This window comes from Pseudoliparis swirei, chromosome 4, assembly GCF_029220125.1.
Source record: "Pseudoliparis swirei isolate HS2019 ecotype Mariana Trench chromosome 4, NWPU_hadal_v1, whole genome shotgun sequence".
NCBI classification, from domain to species: domain Eukaryota; kingdom Metazoa; phylum Chordata; class Actinopteri; order Perciformes; family Liparidae; genus Pseudoliparis; species Pseudoliparis swirei.
Window position 1 is genome coordinate 19013781 of NC_079391.1, and position 19737 is coordinate 19033517.

At 43.6% G+C, this 19737-nt stretch overlaps 2 protein-coding genes across 2 annotated transcripts in view; one reads left to right on the top strand and one right to left on the bottom strand.

The window, feature by feature from the left end:
* Window positions 1-1273: 1273 nt before the first annotated feature.
* gpib (glucose-6-phosphate isomerase b) lies at window positions 1274-7589 on the bottom strand. The gene is made up of 18 exons (XM_056412191.1): window positions 7371-7589; window positions 6961-7051; window positions 6638-6706; window positions 6237-6356; window positions 6068-6151; window positions 5732-5878; window positions 5344-5415; window positions 5209-5253; window positions 5064-5117; window positions 4554-4614; window positions 4194-4237; window positions 3923-4075; window positions 3633-3762; window positions 3404-3480; window positions 2714-2842; window positions 2353-2428; window positions 1977-2043; window positions 1274-1666 (listed from the first exon to the last, which is right to left on the bottom strand). The coding sequence occupies exons 1-18, from the start codon at window positions 7487-7489 to the stop codon at window positions 1543-1545; spliced, it is 1662 nt and encodes a 553-aa protein (XP_056268166.1). The 5' UTR covers window positions 7490-7589; the 3' UTR covers window positions 1274-1542.
* A 1852-nt stretch (window positions 7590-9441) lies between these two features.
* The window catches only part of LOC130192319 (granule associated Rac and RHOG effector protein 1-like), a 28078-nt gene continuing 17782 nt past the window's right edge, over window positions 9442-19737 (top strand). Inside the window, exons 1-2 of the mRNA XM_056412190.1 lie at window positions 9442-9542; window positions 18188-19610. Of these exons, the coding sequence (XP_056268165.1) occupies window positions 19107-19610 (504 nt within the window). The 5' untranslated portion in view covers window positions 9442-9542; window positions 18188-19106. The remainder of the gene's footprint in view (window positions 9543-18187; window positions 19611-19737) is intronic.

Here is a 19737-nt window from a genome sequence, read left to right on the forward strand (position 1 = left end):
CGGCAACAGCCAATCGTCTTGTGCCTCCTGCACCTCGAGCTAATCACTCGAAATCCAGACTGTTTGCTGTCCTGGCTCCTCATTGGTGGAATGAGCTCCCCACTGACATCAGGACAGCAGAAAGTCTCTACATCTTCCGCCTGAGACTGAAAACACATCTTTTCCGACTATATCTGGATTAAAACACAGATTTGCATTTCAGTGGCACTGGGATGGCACTCATTGTGGTGCTTTTGTGGTTCGACTGAGTTGAGGAAGTGTTGCTTCCTGTGTTCTTGTTGTTCTTGGTTTATACTCTAGGTTGAAATGCACTTATTGGAAGTCGCTTTGGATAAAAGCGTCTGCTAAATGACATGTAATGTAATGTGTGTGTGTGTGTGTGTGTCCATGTCTCAGATGTCAGTGCTCTATGGAGGAGTTGACCTTAAAAATTTAAACCTCTTAGCAAAACAAGTTCTCTGGTATAATCAAAAACACATTAAAAAAACAAGTTTGTTTTGTGGCATTAGAGACAGAAGAGCATGCAACTAATAATTTGTAACATCATAAAAAATGACATGGTGGTGAGCTCCCTATCCTCAGTTCAACTCACTTTCTTATGTATCCGGTTTCAGAGCCAGAGATAAGAAAAAGAAGAAAAAAAGGATACTTGAAAAGTAGTGTTGCCTGGCAACAGCATTGAAAATCCAGCAGTGTCTGACAGTCTAGGATTCTTTATTTTATTTTACTTTCTGTTTGTTCTCATACAGTACCCACTGTGAGGATGAGGTGATAGTGAAACATACTTTCTCTTGTTTAGTGCCTTGTGGTTAACAGCCTCACACGATGTATGGTGATTTGTGAATTTATTATATGTGATTTGATGTTTCTTGGATAAATTCACCTGTAAATCTCATGTAGTCTTTTGACTGAAACCCTGTTTTTCAGCCCAGATGCTGTTTAGTCCAGCTGTTGGTTTCTCTCTCTAAATAAATGCGGTGGTCTCTAAGGATTTGTGGGGAGGAACAGTGCAGATGGATTGACCTTTGACCCTTTGTTCCACTGAATAAATGGTAGATTACTGGGTGGCTGATTTGCTCCCAGTAATCTAATCTGGCACTCCAATGCCATCTAGTGCTCATGAGGTTGAGAAGACGTAATATTTTTCCTTTTCTTTGCAGCACATTACAACAGTGTTTTTTACACAGGAACACGATAAACAGCTGCTGCGTTTGTTTGTTTGTTTTTGTGTGTTTGATGTCTACATTAGACCAGCTGTCACTGACACTGAAACTACCATTGTGGAAACATTTATTCCAGAGACTACACCCTGTCACAATGACAGTGGAGAGAGACGGTGTGAGCACATTTTACAACTCAAATACAAAAAGTGGTTTCCCCTCACGTGATGAGCGAACTATCATAGAAAAGACAGTCGCCATGTTCATAATGAGATTAAAAACATACAGAACGCTTCAGCTCGACTGCGTGGGAGTCTCAAGCTGCCTCATATGCTGATTGGATGGATAATGATGTGGAAGTTGTTGGGTGGGGGGTCTCAATTTAGGCAAAGTTATTCTTGAGGAAGTTGATGAGGCCGTTGGTGGAGGAGTCGTGGGAGTGGACCTCTGCGGTGTCCTTCAGCTCAGCCTCAATCTTCTTGGCGAGCTGTTTGCCCAGTTCGACCCTAACAGAGGAGAGACGATGGGCTCAGGGATCAGTCAGACAGACGAGCCCTGTGAACACTGTGAGGTTTTTAAATCACCTTGTTATCATATCAACATGTGTTGGTATACAAACAATCTGTATGCATGCTAAAAGAAAAGAAAAGAAGAAGCTTCTTCTCGCCAACTATATACCCGATACAAAGTCACACCCATTAAGTCCTGAACACCCATGTTGCCCACCTTTATTTCTTAAAAATTAAAACATGCAAATATATATATGTGTGTGTTTATGACTGTAGTAAAAGTGTGTGTGTAATAAAAATGTCTCACCCCCACTGGTCAAAGCTGTTGATCTCCCACATGACACCCTGAATGAAGATCTTGTGCTCATACATCGCTGTAAAACAGAACAGAATAATCAATCAACAATGAAAAAATGACTACAGGGGAAGATTAGTGGTCGTTTCTTTTTAATTCAATGGGATTACAGAGGAGACCCACGAGAGCTGTATATAATATAATTATAAACTACAGTAAAATAAATAGTAACCAAAACAGTTGCTGTCAACAAACATTGTGTTATTATAATCAGTGCGTGTGCATCAGATTTTAGCCTTGAGCTAAAAAAAAAGAAGAACGACCTATCAAGGCTTACTTATAATATCATCAGTGGCTGTGAATCAGGAGAAACATTGTTTGCTCTCACCTATAAGTGCTCCAAGTGTGTATGGGCTCAGTTTCTTAAAGATGATGGAGTTGGTTGGCCTGTTTCCTTGGAATACCTGCGTTAAACATGTAGAAACACTTCAGAGTCCAGACCACTGGATGCTGACAGAACCACAAACGCCCCACATTAGGTTTTTGATGTCTGTGTTCACTCATGGTGACTGGTGAGCACTGCCTCCTCCGCTACCTCACTCTATCCGTGCCGCACTCCCTCATGTCAAGCGTGATTCCTTTTGTACGAGTAATATGAGATGACCGCCTCTTCAGGCTCGAGATTGTTGCCGTTGTTGTGCGAGCTCATTCTCTGTGGCGAGTATGTTGATTTTCTTGATTCGACTTACTTTATGAGGCAGGATTTTCTCCAGAGCCTCTCCACTCAGGCCGCTAGCCTCCAGCTCCTTCTTGGCCTCCTCTGTGGTCTTACCCTTCATCAGAGCTTCTGTCTGGGCCAGGAAGTTGGCCATCAGGATCTACAGCCAGCCACACACACACACACACACACACACACACACACACACACACACACACACACACACACACACACACACACACACACACACACACACACACACACGCACACGCACACGCACACACACAGAGCATAGTACAGTCTGTGTATGTCATACTGCAAGCCAGTATATGTTGACATTGACTTTCAGAGCTGTGACAATTGATTGCTACAATCCAGTTATTTAATACAACTGCAGAGATAACTCGGATCACTATGTTTGTTGAACTCAAAATTCCAAAGAGGTCATAAGATGTTTGTCTGTAAGTGCAATTATCTGGGGAATGTTAAAACCTATGTCTTAATTCCTACTGTGAATAAACAAAGCTGTGAAATGATCATTTCTGCAGCACCTTAGCATCAATAAATGCTTTATAAATGCTTGAAAAATCATAATTTCCCTTCATCAAAGAAGGTACGTAACTTCATTATATGGTTATACATACTCTTGACCACACTCCGGGTCTCTACCCTTTCAACGTGTTGCTTTTTAGATGAACACTTCTTCCAACACATGTGATACCTTGTGGTGCAGGTTGTCTCTGATGGGATGATGTGACTGAGCTGGGATCAGGAAGTCACAAGGCACCATGCGTGTTCCTGAGTGAGACACATGGACTGCATTCGTGACACGGCACGAGGCAAACCGACGAACAACACCAGTAAAGGCAGACAAGCAAAATCTCGACCCTCCGAGTGAATGAATCCTCTAACTGTTGCTGTGATTGAACAGCCATCTTTGTGGATGTTACCTTGATGGATCAGCTGGTAGAAGGCATGCTGTCCATTGGTTCCTGGCTCTCCCCACACTATCGGCCCAGTGTGGTAGTTTACACGGGCTCCGTGTTTAGTGATGTACTTTCCGTTAGACTCCATGTCACCCTAGACATGAAAGGTAGCTATCAGAATAGTCACATGTGTTACATTTTCTCTGATGGCTGCAGACCATTGACACCAACGTTGTTCTGTCCACCTTTTATAGATAACTGATTCAACAATGTGAAATTGTAATTGAGCTTCCCCCGGCATTGTGGAGGCAGACCTGTTGGAAGTAGGCAGTGAAGCGGTGCATGTACTGGTCATAGGGCAGCATGGCGTGTGTCTCCGCGTGGAAGAAGTTGATGTACCAGATGCCCAGCAGAGCCAGCAAGACGGGAGCATTCTGATCCAGAGGAGCGGTGCGGAAGTGGTTGTCCTGCAGGAGAGGAATGATCATCCATGTGTTCTTTATCTTTCCACTCCAGGAAAGCTTGTATTAATAGTTGTTCTACACTAGAGAGGTGGAGGACTGGAGGTGTGCGAGAAGTACCTACCATCCAATGAGCTCCTGAAAGAAGCTTTTCATAGTTGTCGTAGCCTGATGGGGAGAGCAGATGTGACTGAAATGTTCACTGACTGAATAAAGTATTGATTCAACATTTGAACTGATTATTTTATTCTGATTATTGTATGTTCAGTGTGTCTCTCTACCAATATCAGCATGTATTGTCCTGTTATAAACTAAAGCCGCTGCATGAAGACTTTTCTTGGGAAATGTTGACAGTCCAAACTTAAAATATCACAACAGCTATTGGAGGGATTGGCAAGATATGTTGCATAGACATTTTTGTCTCCCTCATGATACAACGGGGAGGCGCCAAAGTCAGACACAAATGTGTTGTCACTGTTCATACCAATGTGCAGGGCAATGGCCATTCCAATAGCAGACCACAAGGAGAAGCGACCACCAACCCACTGAAAGAAAAAAGAAAATATTGAATTTCTTGAACAAAACTCACTCTATTGCAAAATGTGAGGTTGTAATGGAAAAGAAACACGGTTTCAGACAGGAGAAGGTGCTGGTAACTGCACCCGTCGGTCAAGTGTTCTTCCTCTCTCTACAGGTTAGACTGTACACTCTGGCACAGTCTGACCTGTATAACACAGGCAGACTTTTTTCTGTGTCATAAAGAGCTTATTGTGGCTACAACTAAATGCAGCTCCCTGACCTTTGATGCAACCCACCCTTTACTGTGATCCCTGCAAGAGAGAAGGTCGCTCCCAATAATAACTGAGTCTGAAGAGAGGCGCTTCTGATTACCCAGCAGCTGCTGGCCAGCGTGTCTGTCCCACCTACTTCACAGGTCAAAAGCTTATTTATAGCTATGACCCCTGTCCCAGTCTGTAGATAAAGGACCACTCACATCCCAGAACTCAAACATGTTCTCTGTGTCGATGCCGAAGTCCTTCACTTTGGGCTGGGAGACACATAAAAGCAGGAGAGTTAGGACCAGACGTCTGGACGGAGTGAAAAAGGTTTAATCGGCCCAATTATGCTTTGTGACTTACTCCGTTTGTGGAAAGGGCCACAAAGTGCTTGGCAACGGCAGTTTCCTGTCGAAGCACAGAAAGGATGAGGTGGAGGGAAATCAATTGGCCGGCTAACAAAATGCTGATGCAGTCTAAAGGCCGCGGCATACTCACATTTTTGGCATGTTCAAGGAACCATGCTTTCGCTGACTCAGCGTTGGTTATGGTCTCTTGGGTCGTGAATGTCTATACATGGAGAAAATGCATAGATAACTTTGGTTTAATATGCAATGCACCTAAACGGATGTTACAGATCTGCTTGAGGAAAAGAGTGTTTTTCCAAAATAACAGCAGAAAAATATTTTAACTTATTGTCTGAGTTTAAGATTTAAGTGAAATTTTTTCTCTGAATAGATATTTTTTGGAGTAACTCAAATGTGCATACATTTTTTAAATGGTCGGTTACCATGAGATTTTTGTACAAAATGATGCGTAGACATGAATACGAATTAGAAGGTATTTTTCTTCTAATTAGAGATGTTAATCTGTGTAAACCAGGTACCTTGGATGCGATGATAAAGAGTGTCGTCTCAGCATTTAGCTGTGCCAGGGTTTTGGTGATGTGCGTTCCATCAATATTTGACACAAACCACACACGCGGCCCACCCTCTGAGTACGGTTTCAGGGCCTCAGTCACCATCAGCGGGCCCTGCAAGCCAAACCAAGTCAAGCACAGTTTCAGATCAGGTGAGACTGCAGCTGTACTGGGAAGCTCACGAAAGGTAATGCAATGTGACTGGTAGAGGATGCAGCCGTTAAAAGCTGTCAATCATGAGAAGGCTCATTGATATTTTTGCACACAAAAAAGCATGAAAATCTCTCCAGACACTGCACTCACAAGGTCAGATCCTCCGATGCCGACATTGACGACGTCGGTGATGGCCTTTCCGGTGAAGCCCTTCCACTCGCCGCTGCGAACTCTCTGCAATTGAAAAGACATGCACGGTGAACTCCAGGGCAGCAACGCTTTGCACCGTTGCGTCTCTCTGTTGGTGCGTTTCACTCACATGACAGAAGCCCTTCATCTTCTCAAGAACTCTGTTGACGTCTGGCATCACGTCCTTGCCATCCACCATGATGGGGGTGTTGGAGCGGTTCCTTAGAGCCACATGGAGCACACCTCGGCCCTTCATACCCACAGCACCAGGGGCAAATAAAGACACACGCAGACACACATTAGCTGCTTTTACTGTTGGTGATCAAGTATTTAAAGAATATTCAGCTTTTGCATTTACTGTCCCCGGTGTTCATCTTTAAAACAAGCAAAAAAGAACATAGTTTAGGAGTTATTGTGTCAGATGGTGTAAATGCTGCAGCATTGGCTGTTTCACTGCATCAGGATACATGTCAAGAGGTGAACACTGCCTCGAGTCAAGTCACCGCTGACATGAGTGACAGCAATGAGCACCTCAGTGAAGTTGATTTTCTCTCCAGCGAACATCTTCTCTTTGGCAGCTTCAATGCCTCTCGACTTGGCCTGAAATAGACAATAAAACGTTGTTCTTCAGGGAAGCAGACAAGTATCCCACAACATAATAAAATGGTCGCCTATATTGTGTGTGTGATTCAAATAGATGGCCAATCCCTCCAGTCAAACGTGCAGCTCGCTGCAAAGACCGATGGGATTTGACTCCTCACGGCTGCCCTTCTCAGCTCTTGAGACAAAGCCATTACGCACATCTACTTTGGCATTTAAACAGCTGCAGATGATCAGGATGGGGATTCATTTACCAGATTAACCAGCATCTTCATGACTTCATCAGTGACGAGATTCTTGGAGTAATCCAGAAGAATGTCTCCATCCTCCGTTTTCAGTCTTAGGCTGCAACACACAGAGAGACGTCAGCAAACAACAAAGATTGTGACATTTCCTGACACAACACAAATACAATATGCAGACAAAAGGTGTGATTCTGTGGTCGAGTGAAGGTTTGACATCGAGGTTTCAGCATTGCTTTGTAAAGCTGCACAGTTGCACAGCAGGAGGAATGCATCGGAGCATTATCATGTGAACGTGACTGCCAACAGACACACTCACAATACAGCTCATTGACGTACAAACAGAAACATCGACATCCTGTTCAGTGATACCGTGCATACTGTAATTTTACACAAGACAAGACTATGGATAGGACGCATACTTGAGCTTGTTGAATCTCTCCTTGTCAGTCTCAAACATGTGCCTTATGTTGAGGTTCAGGGCGTGGGCTGTGTACCAGTCCTGCAGCTTTGTGAAGTCGGGGTCCTGTGTGAGTCCCATGATGTCCAGAGAGGCGTCCTGTGCTGTGTTCTACTAGCCTGGCAGAGTATGACCGAGCAGATCATAGGGAAAGCTTTTTGAAGGGCGTCCAGGCCAGATCGACTCATGCCCCTCCTACGAGAGACACACTATATGCATGTCACACCTCCACACTGTCCTGGAGGGTTACAGTGCATGTCGACAAGGGGCGTCACCGGTACAGCAACTCAGTGGCACGTAGTACAGACAGTATGACTGTTCATTTTTACTAAGGTACTCATTGTAAATCCTTCTGAAATACACACAGTAGCTGTATATATTAAAAACAATAATTGCACAGTACATTATCACTGCATTACTGATGGCAGTGTACTAAAGTTGTTAAATAATGTACGATACATAGATACATGCATTTTAATAAAGGTCCACCCTAAGACCCGAACGATCAAGCTACAATAGTTAACAAGAATAAATAAATTATTAAATCTCTTCAAATGTATTTGAAAAAATATAATAATTGTAATGATAAACTATTTAGTGTCTGTCATAGTTGTCGAAAACACAAAAAGGAAGAAGAAAATATGCATTATATATATATATGTTAGCCTAAATAAGCTTTTATACCATAGCAATGAACCCCAGACAAAAACAATTGTTATGTGTTGCAGCAATTTGTGGACTTCAACGCCTCCACGCGACCGCTTTATAAAAGCCCGGGGAGCACGGTGTAATGCTCTTTATCTAACGTTAGAGGGCGAGAAACGCTTAGAATCTTACAAGAACCAATCATTATTGTTGTATGCATAGTCAGAGTGGTACATCAAAACAAGTACAGCAAATGGTTTGAGTAATTTCACTAAAGGCAGATATCATAAAGAAACCCTCTGAACAGCATTATTACAAAAATACATAGTTAAAAGAAATGTTGCTGATGGAGGCGACTGGTGTATTTCAGAGGAGCACTAGAACAATAATTCCAATTCCACATCACCAGCATGAAGAGCGAAACCCAGCAGAAATGTCTGATGTGTATTGCATAGCAGGCAACATTACCGAAATATGAATAGTGGAAGACTTATAATGAATCATAATAATAATTTGGTGACCCATTTTCATATAGTCACACTTTCACAATTAGCATGTTGTCCTACCATGTACATCCTAATACAAGGCATTCCCCATGTTGTCCATACAATATTCATTCTTAAATAAAATTAAAGGGACATTCACCCATCACGTGTGCCATATTTTTTAATGTAAACCAATTAAATTGGTATGTCTATGAAATAATAAATAAATAAATAAAATGTAAAATACAATTTGGAAATGACATAACTTAATATACTAAATAATTAAAACCAGGTTCATAATCCCACCAAATTTAGACTGGGGTTTCACTAAACAACGTGTTGTATAGGAGACATATTCGTCGGTTTTATTGTGAAGGGTTACCGGAAGCGTTAGTTTGTATTGACGCGGTCTTAACGGTGTTCACACAGACAGGGGATTCGCTGTCAAGAGGGTGGATGCCTAGAGATGGTGAGCGATGTGCTGATTTACTGAACATGTACTAACATTTTCTTGTGTTTTGCGGAAACCTTTCGGGTTTCCTTTGGTTGCGGTGGTGCTGACTCGTTGACCCGTATTAAAGCACCGCTGGGCCACTCACGTTTGTTAGTGCGTTTAACCAGCGCCTACAATCGTGTCGCAGAGAGCTAGCGTTAGCTCGGTTATCTCTGACCGAGGACACAGATGCATCCTTTATCGGACTCGCCTCACCCTGACATACATATGTACATATATCCCTTCTTAATTTAAATCTTAGCACATAATAAACAGTCCGGCAGATATATCGAGCGAGCACTGCAACGGCATGTGAGGTTTTTGTGTTGCGTCTATTCACATATTGTGGTATACGAACCTAATTCAATGTCTGCTGATGAGGCGCCTGGGCGAGCGAAGGAGGAGCGATCCGAGGTATCTCGGTTATTTTTCATCGCCACCGGCTCGTGTCTGTGGGCGACGCTGCGGGTCTGATTCGCGTCCTGACGACGAATAACCGTTGGCAGTGCAGGTAAGACCGGAGAGCGACCTGGTTTTAAGGAATGTCCGATAACGGACTCGGGCGTTCTTGGTTGTAACCGCGTACCGAATAAAACACGGAACGTTAGACACACGGACGGCAAAAGGGCGTGATTTGCAGCTCGTGTCGCGGTGTAACTTGACGGTAGACGGGCTAGTTACATGCATAGGTTTGGGGAACGTGCACTAGCTCGCAAGCTAACCAACGGCTGTCTGGTTCTGTTGGGCCGGTGTCAAAGGCGGGTATGCAGTGGGACCAGGCTGACGTTACCGGGTATCCGCCGCCTGTGTGACGTGTTCGTGTCACTCGCTGTTCTAACGCTTGGCTTGTTGATGCCGCGGAAGCCTTTCCGACGACCATGCATTTAGGGCGTTAAAAGGCCGTATTTACAGCTGCGACATAGTGCTCCCGTGTCTCGGGCCATGTAGTCCCACAGAGTTTCGATGAAACCGGCGAAATGCGCTTGCGGGGATTTTGTTACACCTTCCTGCTAAATAGTGCTCAGGGGTTGGACAGTTTCCCCGAGCAAAACCAAAACTAACCCACTGGTTAGTTTGTCTACCTCGTCGACGGTGCGAATGCAGGAGCAGAAACTTGCACAACCAAGGTGGTGTTGGTAACGTGGCTTTATATAGTCCCCATGTACGGAGGAGATATCTAGGATTGCATTTATATGTAACGTCGCCCCACTTCTCTCGAATGAAAGGAATCTGTGTTTAGACATCCCGTGGAAAGTGTTCCCTGATTTGGTCTTTGGGAGTGTCGGAATTAAAGTAGAAATAACTATTTAATTGCTTATAGGATTTGATAATGTAGAACAAGTGGATCACTCCTGAGAGAGAAGACTCTTAATCAGTATTTAAGAGTATCTAAAGGAGAAATTATCCATGCAAGGTCTGTCATTAGTGGCCAATCTGTTTGCTTTTGGGATCTGAAAGCCAGCTTCCATTGTCAATATATCAACCATATTTTACTGGGGATGCTTCCTATCAACAGAATTGGATAATTTAACTTAGCAAATTGCCTTGTTGACCTTAATACTTGTTCTCTAAAATGGTTGAAGCAATCTCTTCTTTCTATCACCGTATACAGCAAATGGTTGTTAAGTGTTGAGAAATCAGGAATATTTCAACTTTGAACCCTATAGAAAGTTGTTTGTGTTGTTTTCAGATATATTCAATTGTATGATTGTTGATTGGGGGCCTAATATAATGTTTTACTGACCGTAACATCTCAATGAAGTGTCACTTCTGACATAGAAGGAGGCATTCATGTTCCGGTCACTTCCTTCCTTTTTTGTTGAGTTTTGCAGGCTTTTACAGCTTTCATGGAAACAACCCTGGGTCGACGTGTTGACATGTGCCACAGCTGTGTCGCTATAGAAAAACGACGTGCTTTGCTCTGAAACATTCCTGTCTGTGTTTAAGCTCTTTTCAATAGCTTATTCAACCGTGTGCGTGAACAGTCATCAACGTTTCTGGACAAGCTCTAAGGCTTTAGTTGTTTTTATCATCTTTGTTTTGTCGTCAGTTTTTGTGAACATGTGATTGTGACAAGAGCCACTTTTCCTTCTTCTAATCCGGATGCATGTGTAAGGAAGTCAACATGCAGTCACAAGATTACTGTTTGCACTCTGGTGCAGCACAGTCCTGGCCTGTGCTTTACTGACACCGTCTCAACAGACCTGAAGGCTATTGCCTTCAACAAAAGAGCTCTCTAATGTTTCTCTTTTCTACAGTTTTAGAATAAACAGATGCGTGTTGCAGAGAAGTCTGCTGAGGCAAGGGGGAGATAACCCAAGCAGGGTGTGGTATTATGAGAACCTGGGAATTCTAACATTTTGTGTATTGAGATTTACTTTCTCCTTTTGGATAGAACCATATATAATAATGATAATTTTTAAAAATCAAAAGTTTTATTTTAAGTTTGTGACTGTGGCTACTGACTGTTTTATCTCTGAAATGTGAAATTTTGACCAAGCGGCTTTCCTCAAGATATCAAAGTAGCAACAGGTGTAAAGAGAAGGAAGCTTAATGTTACCTCCGGTGAATAGTCCACGAAGCACCACCATACAGAAATATTCACAGTTATTTATGGCTTGGTTATACTTACATGAGCGTATGTCAGGAATATTGCAACATGTTGGTTGACTTTAGTGACCCACACACTTCCATGGCAAGGCTTAAACATTTAGCTTTGTAGTAACTGGATCCAGTCCGTTCATTAAAGTGAGCTGTTAATTGTAAATAACGTCTCATTGGCTTGTAGAACAGGTCCTATTGTGTGTCATATTATAGACGCGAGACTCTTCAATGTAATGCTTTGATGGGGCAGTTTGTCATAAAATATATCATTTAAACATGTAAGATTTTTGGACACACTATATTGGAGACTTCAGCCTAAAGTTAACAAATACCTGCATTGCAATTCTCGGATAACAAGGTAAAGAAGATTGGTTGAAGAAATGTAGAGCAGCACTGTACAAATATAGTTTTGTTGTGCAAAATTAACATGAAATTGGATATTATGTCAGTGGTCATGTTTACGGGAAAGTCCATCTAAACAAGAATCGTGTTCTGCATGTTATCCACCTCTGGCCGAAGAGTTAAAAGCAAGAGGCGGTTTACATGCTGTTTGATCTTTTCCATCGACAAGTTGAGCCGGCCCACGCATCAGAGAGATGCGGGCTTGTTTGAGTTTGTATTGTGTGACCGGATTTTCATTTGGATGGACAAAGCTAACAACTTTGTTTGCGCTGGTGTCTGGCAGGGTGGGCGGAGGTCTGTTTGTTCTGACACACGGGGCGTTTCAGCGCTTCGTCTGTTCTCGTCTCTGCTGTTTAACGACCGCTCGGTTAGCTTATTTAATGTGTGTGATGTTTGTCCTCAAGCGAAATGAAGCAGCCAGTGGATTCACAGATAAGGTGGAGACACTTGCATTGCAGCCTGGGAAATCTCACCCTCCTCCCCTGGAAACCAGTTCATACTTAGTTTGTGGTCAGCTATTTGCCCCTCAGTCAAATGGTCCCAGTGAGATGCAATATTTTGCCTGTGGTTTTCCATGATGAGGGCCGAAGTCTGGGTCAGCTACCAAACAGTGAATAGTGCAACTGATAGAGATTTGTTCAAGGGTACCTCAGCAGTCGCTTGAACCGCAGTCCTCTGTTTAACAGTGCTCTTCCTTTCTCCGACACCTGACTGTATCCTGTTGTTATCATACCCATCAACCTAATCTATGAACACTCTGTTGTCAAGGATACCTTTCTTTCTCTTCTGTGCCGAGGGTTTTTGGTTTCTGTGTCTTACGATTACTTAACGTTTTAGCACTCTCCGGTGTATTTAGCTGAATTTATTTCCTGGGTTGGAATCCAGAAACACTTTGTGTGACCAGGCCTGATTTTCAGACTTCTATGGCACCTTCGTATCCTGTCCCATTGTTCCTAAATAGGAAGAATAAATTCCTACTCTTGTCCTGGCTAAAAATACAGCACCCTGGTGGCTGGCATGTTGCACAACCTGCACCCTCAGTATGCAGCCTGCTCAATATAGGCCGGGGAAAGCATTTTCATCCCCACAGGTTGCCACCAGCCTCTCTTGAATGGAACTGACGTCGGCGCCTTTCATCAGAGCTCTCGCTTGTTGAAACCCACCGTCGGGGACATTGAACACACTCTATTGTGCACCGCTATTCTGGAAAGGATGTTTGAGCTCATTCTTTTTGCCATCAGTCAAATGGTGAAGCATGTTTTCTGTATGTGAAAACTCTTATTAGGTCTAACCAGATGTGAACTCCTATTCATTGGCATTCATGTGCCCATTAAGGAGTCGATTATCATCTTAATTGCCCTGATGACACTTGGTGGTGGTTTTGTTTTGTATGCTTGCACAGACCTTATGTTCTTTGGAGAGATCGTCTGCTATTTTTATTGGACTTGCAAAGTCTGTTGTGACGGTACAAGTTAGCCGTATGTTATTCCACTGTATCAGCCTCCTGACTGATGAGTATCGGGGTCGGTCCCAAATTAGTCAACAGTGGTTTGCTTAAGGAAAAGTTTCACGACTGTTTTAGAAAGTGTAGAATGTGCCCAAAAATGTGATGTCGCAGAATTGGCTGCGGTTTCATTGAACTGTGTATGCGCAGCTTTATATGATATTTCTATATTAAAGTACATTTGTTTTTACTTCCAAACCCCCAGAACAAGATTGAGACCCAAATGGGAATGGTTGTGGGAACAACACCAAACATTACCCTCAAACTACCGAAACATGCAGCTGCCTACAAAATCCTTCCAGGAGAGGCCATTTTGACAGCAGGAAATCTATTCCTGTAGTTAATATTAAGCTATAGACAAGGCCTTTTTTCTTCTTTTATTCTCTCTCAAAGTAATGCAGCTGCATTTGCGAGTTTTTTTTTCTTTTCTGTGTGCCGGTATGAGGAGACCAGAGCCTGCCACAATACTCTGCTTGTGTTCTGCGGGCGAGAGGAGCCTGGCTCGGCTCCTGTCACACAGTTGCTCATGGCACTTGTCATTTGGACTGACCCCCTCGACTTGTCTGCTGATTCTCTGACTTTGCCGTTGCTTATCTATTCTGCTCTGTGGAATGTCCTCGGTGAAGCTTTCCTTTCACATCAACAGCCTCGCTCTCCAAACTTAATTAGCTCATTTGTTTATATATATATTGTTTTGCGCACACCAAACACAATATTGTGAGGAGTTGCTTTGCAATGTGTTAGTTTTTCCTGACCTGCTTCTTTGTGCTCGTTTGAACCCACATTAAGAGAATTCTGCATAAGAGGGGGAATGCATTCCTTTGCTTCATTGGCAACAGATGTAGGGGAGATATTTTTTTTCTTCTTCTCTGAGCTGAACCTTTTGGAGTGTCTAAAAACGGTCTGGTGTGGACCGTAGGGCAGCTGTTTTCCCAGTGGAGGCTGAAATAGACTTCATGAGAGTTAATGTCGGGCCTGTGGCCGGAGCGTCACAAGCCAGTGTTTGCCTCACGGTGGCAGATGATAAGGAGTTGTCAGCATGTGTAACAGCTGCCCCATCCACAGCTATTAAACGACCTATCTTTGATGTGACCAGCCATATTCCTGCGGATACAAAAGTAATTGGAAAATGAATGGCAGCATCCCAAAGGTTACCGTCGTGGGATTTTGACCGGAGAGTTTAGTTGGTCAAATCTGTTTGCGGAAAGTGAATTAAATAAAATTCTTCTCAACTGGTGTGAAGGTTTCTTTGAGCACTGGCAATGTTGTGCTTTGTGTAGAGCTGCACTGGGGCCAGTAGTAGAACGATGCATATGTACTGGGCACCATCCCAGGTGAATTACGTTTCCCACATTGAAAGCATGTTAGGTTGTCGCAGAAAACTGGTATAAAAGAGCAGACATTCATAGTTGTTTTTTGGTGGGTTTTTATATTTTCTTTATTACATTTTTAGAGCTTGTTGTAAAATGCTTCCACTTCAAATGCCCCCTTGTTGTCTGTTGCTATGCTGCCCTTTTTTAAACCCGGAGGTCTGCACAGACAGATACATTATGCTTGTACTGTGATTTACGACACCCCCCTACCCAGTGGCATATTTAATTTTACGTTTTTGTTACTGGCGACAGGGCGCTCGATCCAGGAAACCTTAACCCCCTTCCTGTTGAAGCGGAGCAGCTGACATGTACAGTGAATGGTGAAGTCGAGCTAACATTAGCTCCAAGCAGCCTCGACTGGAGGATGGACATTAAAGTGGCTGGCACCCCTCCAGAGCATTACATCTGTTTGTTTGGGTGCAACTTTAATACAGTGTGCCCTGCAACAGGAGGCTGGCAGCCAACAGAGCTCCACCGAGAAGCCAGAAGGCTTCATGAATATTGATGCCGTTTCTGTTGCTCTTCTTCGGATAACCTCTGCTTGCAGAATGTTATAGTCGGGTAGGAAATGTAGACCACTCACACACTCGACGAAGATTACATATATCTGCCTTAAACAACCATGTAACGAAGCAAATAGCCCTTTTTTCCCACCCCAATACTCTAGCTCTGTTGTTCAGTCTGAAATTGGACCGTGACTCACTGCACTTAATTAGTTCCTACTTTTGCTATTCACCCTTAGGAGCGTGAAGCGAAAAACCACATCAAACCAAAATGAGGTTTTCCCACAGAAGCAGTTGAAGCCTTGAGAAAAGGTGTGAGCAAAGTCTGTCAAACTGTAACGTTGTAATATTAAACCTGAATGTTTTCCCCAAGATTATTCATACAACCTTTGCTCTTTAATTATTTGGTCTTTTAGTTTAAAATATTTCCAGAAGTGAGCAGGTCCACTATCTAATTTAGAATTGCATGTGGCAATAGTGTTTTAAAGACATTTTAAAATAGACTATTCATTCAAATACGTTCAAATGAAACTGACGCAATATAAAATCCCATGTTGATTCTAAATGTACAAATTGAATGAAAGCTGTCCAGTTTTGATCCCTAGGGTGGCCTTGATGACCGGTTCGTCATCTTCTAAACATTGTGAGTTACATACTGTTTTTCTGTACTCGTCTCTGTTATTTGTCATGTCCCTATGAGCATGTGAGAAGTAGAGTGGCTAGCTAAGCTCATGTTTCCTGTTTACCTCGCAGAATCGAATATCCTCTTAACTGTGTCAACTAGCAGACAGTGTGGGGCACCTGGCTGGTCCTCACTGTGGCTGTCATCCCTGGGATTTAGAGGGCTGCCCTGTTTGACTAGTTAGTTGCTCTCAAACGGCCACTGAGTAACAAGTAGACATTTTGCACAAGGTAAAAACAAAAGTTATAATGTCGAGTGCATTGTTACACCCAAAGTTGAACATGTCAACTGTCGGCGACTTGTACTGCCAGCTCTCAGAGCAGAATAAATCTGATCTGGCATATTGGATCCCTGCATTCTTTGAGAAGATCTTGGAAAAAGTGGGAACTCCTATAAGCCAAAGAGAGATCTCTAATGTGATTTACAAATTGAACTGATTGGCTCACAGCCCCTGTTTAGGAAACCACTTGGGTGATCGTACCTTAGGAAAGCTCTGAAAGGTGTAAACAAGTTACACTGGCATACAAAGTGTTGTTGCCATGGGAGATGCAGTCCCATTGGTTCTTGTGTGCATGCATGTGTGTGCGTGAGTAGATAACCATCTGTGTGACTTATATTAACAAGTTGCCTGTCATTTACGGGTTAACACAATGGGACGCACATCCCTGTTGTCCCTTCATGAGGAGGTCACTAGTTTCCATTGGCGCTGTCTTTACGCTTCACAGCCAGGGACCGATGAGGGTGGGCCGTTTGGAGCCGGGGCGTGCCCCTCAGTGTGTGAAAGGAAGTGAGGTCTGACGGTCAGGAGAAATGATGTCGCTGATGCACAATAGAGGCTACGCATGTACGGCCACCACGCCGGCGCTTGGCATACAAGGACAGACGGTGACGTGGTGTTATCTAGTTTGGGATGGTGAATTTCCCTGACTCATCCAAAACACAAGCTGGTGCAGCATGGTGCTACAAGATAACAGTCTGCATGTTTGACAGTGTTATAGCCCCGCTGTGTCGGGAGCTTTGAATCTCACAGATTAGTCAGTCATGTTGACATTTGGTGTCCCGCTGAGCGCAATATCATCAGGTGTGTGTGTCCACCAGCTTCAGTGCCACGAGGAACAGCAAAGGAACGGGTTTAGTGACGGGTGGTTTTCTTTGAAAGCTACTCCAACTTGCCTACAGTGTAACACAAAGTCTGAATGTTGAATCCTGTTTCCTCTCCAACAAGTTATGACAGGTTCTATTTATCTTTCCCATTTTCTCATGTATATTTCTTTTGGCTGGATTGAAATTTAAAGAGGACAAGCAGATATCTTTCTGATGCAAATATTTGATTTTGAGTTCTTTTATTAAGGCTTTATTGACACGGGCAGTTTAAAAAAACCTTTGCTCTACAGGTTACATTATAATTCTTTCCTTGTCGTGACAGTGTGTTCAGTCTTGAACGTGTCTTGGTGAGACTTAGTCACCAGCTGACCTTTGGCTGCATTTGATTGAGATTACGTGTCGTAAGCGCTGAGAGGCCAAATTCCCCTTGATTTAGACAATGTACAACTATTATTTTCAAGGGAAAAGGCCAAATGGAGAAGTACAAGTCACATAATAGAATGAGAGTATTTTGACTCCTACAATGCATTGCTCAACAGACCCGGCAGTGTCTTCCAACAATGGCTTCTTGCAGGAATTTCTCTCTGCAGCTGTGTTCTGCTGAACCAGACACTGCCACAGATTATTTTCAGAGACGCTCTCTGAGGTACGGTGTTAGTAATCGTCGGGAAATGTCCTACTTAAAACCACAGCGTTACAAAACAGTGATATAATATTACCACCAAGTTTTGAGAAATGTGGCTGAATGTCACCCTTTTCCAACTACAGCGGGAAAGTAACCGTTTTTAACTGTCACTAAATGATGCACCCTAAAATATTATGAACGTCACAATTTATACTTTCTACTTATCCCTGTATTGACATATCTTAAACTGAACACAATTACAACCCACCATCATGGCAAACTGTTCAAATGAAGCTCATCCTTCCTCTCTGATGTGATGTTAACCCTCTCTTTTGTGTCTCTTCCCTTTCCTCCCTTAGGAAATGACCTAGAGGCCTTACAGATACATTTGTGCTGTTGTCACTCTAATCTGCCTCCGTGGAGAGCAGAGGGATCTGGAAGCATACTTGTTTCCGCGGTGAGTAATATCTACCTCAGCCAGCGTACAGGGGAGGAAGCTGCTGGAGACTCCAGACAGGCAGACGGAGCAATCAGCTGGCCGCTCGCTCACTGCCTGTAAAGTCCTGCTTTGTGAAGAGGATTTGAGACGGACTGGATCTGTTTGCCCTTTGCTCCCCATAGCTCCTCTACCAGCCAGTGTACAAGAAACCACAACTTCTGATTCCAACGTTTTCTCTCTTTTTTTGCATTAGTCATTTCCCCTCCATGCTGTTGACCAGTGTCTGAGTTTCCTTGGATTCATTTTTCATCCCTTTATCTTTTTTCAGCTTTTAAAAGGTCTTTCTACTTTTACGAGTGCAGGGTGATATAAGTTTATATATGTACATGCATATGTGTGTGTATATACTGTATGATACAGATTTTTTTTTCCCATTCTGAAGAAAAGTTAATGCACTTATAAGATTGTCTGCAGTATATAAGTAAATCTAGAGTGCTTTTGACTTTTCCTCCCTTATTATGATAATTTAGTTTGAAGCTGGAAACGGACTCTGTGCTGTGTTTAAGCTCGGCCTGACGCATTAGCAGCAGGGCTGCATGTAGCCTTTTCACTTAGCCTGGCAGTCTTTTTGACCCCCCCTCCGACCTCGGCCGATTCTGTGCTGCTTTTCTACAAGGCACACTGAGATGAGCCTCTGGCGGGTGGAGTCCTTCAGCTTTCTTTTTACGTAACTTGAACAGTTTCTGGTCTGTAGACTGGTTTTGGTGTTTTTGTAAAGAGGACACTTTGTGGGGGGAAACCAACTTAAAACAGCAGCTGCCGGTGCTGTTGCACCACTTATGTATTGTTGTAGTGTGCAGGAAAGTAAAATGGACTACAAGCGTCGCTTTTTGCTCGGCGGGTCCAAGCAGAAAGTGCAGCAGCACCAGCAGTACCAGATGCCTGAGCTGAGCCGGACCCTGAGCGCCTCCCTGGCCTCCTCTTGCTCGGCCTCTACGCCAATGGGCACTGGGGTGGGCATGCCTGGCAGCTGCCACCCACCTCCCTCTGGCGCCACCACTGCAGTTGCAGACATCCAGCAAGGCATCTCCAAATATTTGGATGCCCTCAACGTGTTTTGCCGGGCCAGCGCTTTTCTCACAGACCTGTTCAGCAGTGTGTTCAGGAACTCTCACTATTCCAAAGCAGCTATGCAACTGAAGGACGTGCAGGAACACGTCATGGAGGCGGCCAGCAGGCTGACTGCAGCAATAAAGCCTGAGATCGCCAAAATGTTGATGGAGCTGAGCGCCGGGGCCGCCAACTTCAAAGACCAGAACGACTTCAGCCTGCAAGATGTTGAGGTAGGAGATCACACAAATGCACACCATCTCCACTTGTTGGTCTCCTGTCAATACTGGTGTGTGTCACCTTGTGTTGACTCAAGCAAAGTGTCCGTTGTTTGCTCTCCTGAAATGAATGAATTAAACT